Here is a 3,096-nt window from a genome sequence, read left to right on the forward strand (position 1 = left end):
AGAGATATCCAGTGCTTTCTTGATCGTTGGGTGGATTGACTGGATTCTGATGATACATGGATATCCAGAAAGAGACTTCAACAACATGATCCAGATTTATTGGAACATTATAGGAATCAACAAAGACCTTCCTTTGCCCAATTCAGCTTCGTCAAATCATACGCTTGGGAATAAGCTACAGTACTATCAATCATGAAATTTCGATACTTGATTCGTCAGAAAGATTGTCCCCCGTGACATGACTTGAAGCATTTGGGGTATCAAATTGACTGCAGCCTCTTGTGATCTATCCACTCAATAGGTCAAGTTTTTTCCCACCCCGAGAAAATTGATGAGAACATCTATTCTTTATTTATTTCTATTTGGACTATTACTTATGTTCTATTATTGGGCTTGTATAATGGGTTTGGCCCAGGCCCTTTATCTCTAGGGTTTTATTTTGTTATTTAAATCTAGTTTGCCATATAATTGAGACAGTTGATAATTATGATGAATTGAAATTGGTTTTGACTTGCAATCTCCTTCCTCTCCCTTCCCCTTCCCCTTGAATTTCTGCTTCTTCTCCAGTTTCTCCCCTCGTTCTCTACTGTTTCTTCCCCCTTTCTTGCTACTCTCTTCTCTATCCTACATCATAACCACTACTACTTTATTTTTCTCACTTCTTATTTTTGTTTTGTTGATAAGTTCACCCACTACTACGTTAGCACAATACATTTGTAAAGACATGCACAGAGAATCTATATCTTTGCTGAAATAATAAGAGCAAGTCCAAAAACCAACCAGCCAGATTTTTGACTTGTTCCCTTCACTAAGCAAAGTTTCCAACTGGAGCGGTGTTAATTGGTTTGCCGTACCTAGAAAAATCAAATGAAGAAGAAATATGAAAAAGCCGTAAAAGTAAAAAAGACAAACATTATATATTAGGATAGATTATCACATTACATGTGGAGGCCATCATGAACTGAGTAAATGCATATAAACTTTATCTCAAAGAAGCTAAGATTCAGTTCAACAGGAAAGGGAAAGAGATTATAACAGTGAAATAATCTCATACCTAGTCCTTCATATGCAGGTTGTTGAGCTATAATATATATTACTGTTGGGAAAAAAGCAGAACGGCATAAGTTACAATGAGTATTTCCATTAAAACTTTTCACAACTTCCAATGTGCAAGACCTACCAGAAAATATTAATGCATACCACAGAGCCACATGATAGTCCATTACCAAAGCAATAGCAACAAAGAAAATCTGAAAAAATATGAACTCGAGTTAGAAGATACATTTTCCGGAGAGTTAAAATCTAAAAGAATCATGTAAAATGAAAAGAACATAGGCATGTAAGCTACAAAGTAGGAAGGCATGTTCCATATAGCATCTAATCCCCCAAAAAAAAAAAAATAATGGGGGGTAACTGAATATATTTAAACCCAACTTGGCTAATACTCCGCCAAAGTAGGAAGGCATGTTCCATATAGCATCTAATCCCCCCAAAAAGAAAAGAAAAGAAAAGAAAAGGGGGTAACTGAATATATTTAAACCCAACTTGGCTAATACTCCACCAAATTAGTTGGAATTCTATCACCCCAATAACTCTTTTCCTATGTATCTAGTGCAAAAAAATTTGTACGTGTCAAATTGAGATATCAAGCAAAATATTTGATTAGATCACAATCTCAAGCTTCTAGTTACAGCTTAGGATTGAGTTCTTTGTCAAAGAGCTCCTTTACAAAATGGTGAGCTTGACAGCTCGTTTCTCACCTTTTCTTCTCTTTTTAATCCTTATCTTCTTCTTGAGTCTATCCTATCCAATCCTAAAATCTTTCAATACTATCAATTCCAAAGTTTCAGTGTCTTCTAAATTTTGCAATTTATGACATTGTATGACAAGATTTAGCAAATATGATTCCATTTAGTTTTTCAGTACAAGATGTTCACACGACATGTCTTTGGCAAATGCAACATTCTCCCAAGAGAGCAAAACCATATTCATCAAATATGTTTACAAAGAGACTAAAAGGATATAAACAGCATCAAAAGGAGCACCTTTGCAAAAAATAAAGTATCTGATATGAAAGCCTCCCATGTTTCCACTTTCACCACCTGTCAGTAAATCATGATACACACAAGAAAATCTTTATTATAAGTTGTCTCTAGAATGTCTTTCAACATAAGAACAATTCAATGTATCAAATTAAAGTTCATTCTGCCTTATTTCAACTAAAGTTGGGAAATCAAGCCAATATTACCTTTCCCTGCATATATCATCTATAGTAGTTTAATTCAAAAACATTATCAATTTTCAGCTATCAGGTTTTTTAAGTATCATTAACTCAATTTTCAAGAGCTGCAGTTCATATTAGCTAAGCCTTAGACAAATCAAAATTAAATTTAAACCAAGGACGGTACTCCGCATAACTAACAATAAATGTACCAAAATCGATTCGTTTCACATCAATATCCTCAAACAAGAAGATGCATAAAATAAAACAAAATGACTAAAAAACTAAATAATATATCAGATTTTCGGTTTTTTTTTTTTTTTAAATATTCCTACCTTAACAGCTGATAAAACAAAAAATGCAAGAGCCGCTTGAATTTCCTGAAAATCCAACAAAAAGATACAAAAACAGTTATATAGATAAATTAATCGAGTTCAACTAATAAAATGAAAAATGATTTGTGAAGAAGAGAGTACTCGGTAAAGGAGATGAGACGAGCGGAGAGGAGAGAAAACGTTAGAGGCGGAACAGCGAATAGGAATGTATGAGAAGAATGCTAGAAAATGGAGTAAGTAGTATGGTTCTGAGATCACACGGTTGATTGATTCCATTAGATTTCCATTGTTGTTGCCCAGTGACATTGTTTTTCCTTCTGAAATCTTAGAATTGAATAGTTCGACTTGAAAACAAGATTGGGAAGGACAGGACTATCCATCCAAGTTTTTCCCAAGTTTAGATTGATTTTTTGGGGGCTCATTGGGTGTTGAAAAATTTTATGAAAAGTTTTTTTTGGTGGAAATTACACAAAATCATACATTAAAATTACAATATTTTAAAATCAGATGGCAAATTTAACAATTCAAAAAAAAAAAAAA

General features: G+C 33.6%; 1 protein-coding gene across 1 annotated transcript; it reads right to left on the bottom strand.

The window, feature by feature from the left end:
• Window positions 1-583: 583 nt before the first annotated feature.
• On the bottom strand, window positions 584-2,993 carry LOC111399229. Its single transcript, XM_023026494.1, has 6 exons — window positions 2,698-2,993; window positions 2,557-2,601; window positions 2,046-2,102; window positions 1,181-1,250; window positions 1,055-1,096; window positions 584-854 (listed from the first exon to the last, which is right to left on the bottom strand). The coding sequence occupies exons 1-6, from the start codon at window positions 2,860-2,862 to the stop codon at window positions 625-627; spliced, it is 609 nt and encodes a 202-aa protein (XP_022882262.1). The 5' UTR covers window positions 2,863-2,993; the 3' UTR covers window positions 584-624.
• Window positions 2,994-3,096: the final 103 nt, after the last annotated feature.

The sequence above is a fragment of the Olea europaea genome, chromosome 8 (genome assembly GCF_002742605.1).
Source record: "Olea europaea var. sylvestris chromosome 8, O_europaea_v1, whole genome shotgun sequence".
NCBI lineage: Eukaryota > Viridiplantae > Streptophyta > Magnoliopsida > Lamiales > Oleaceae > Olea > Olea europaea.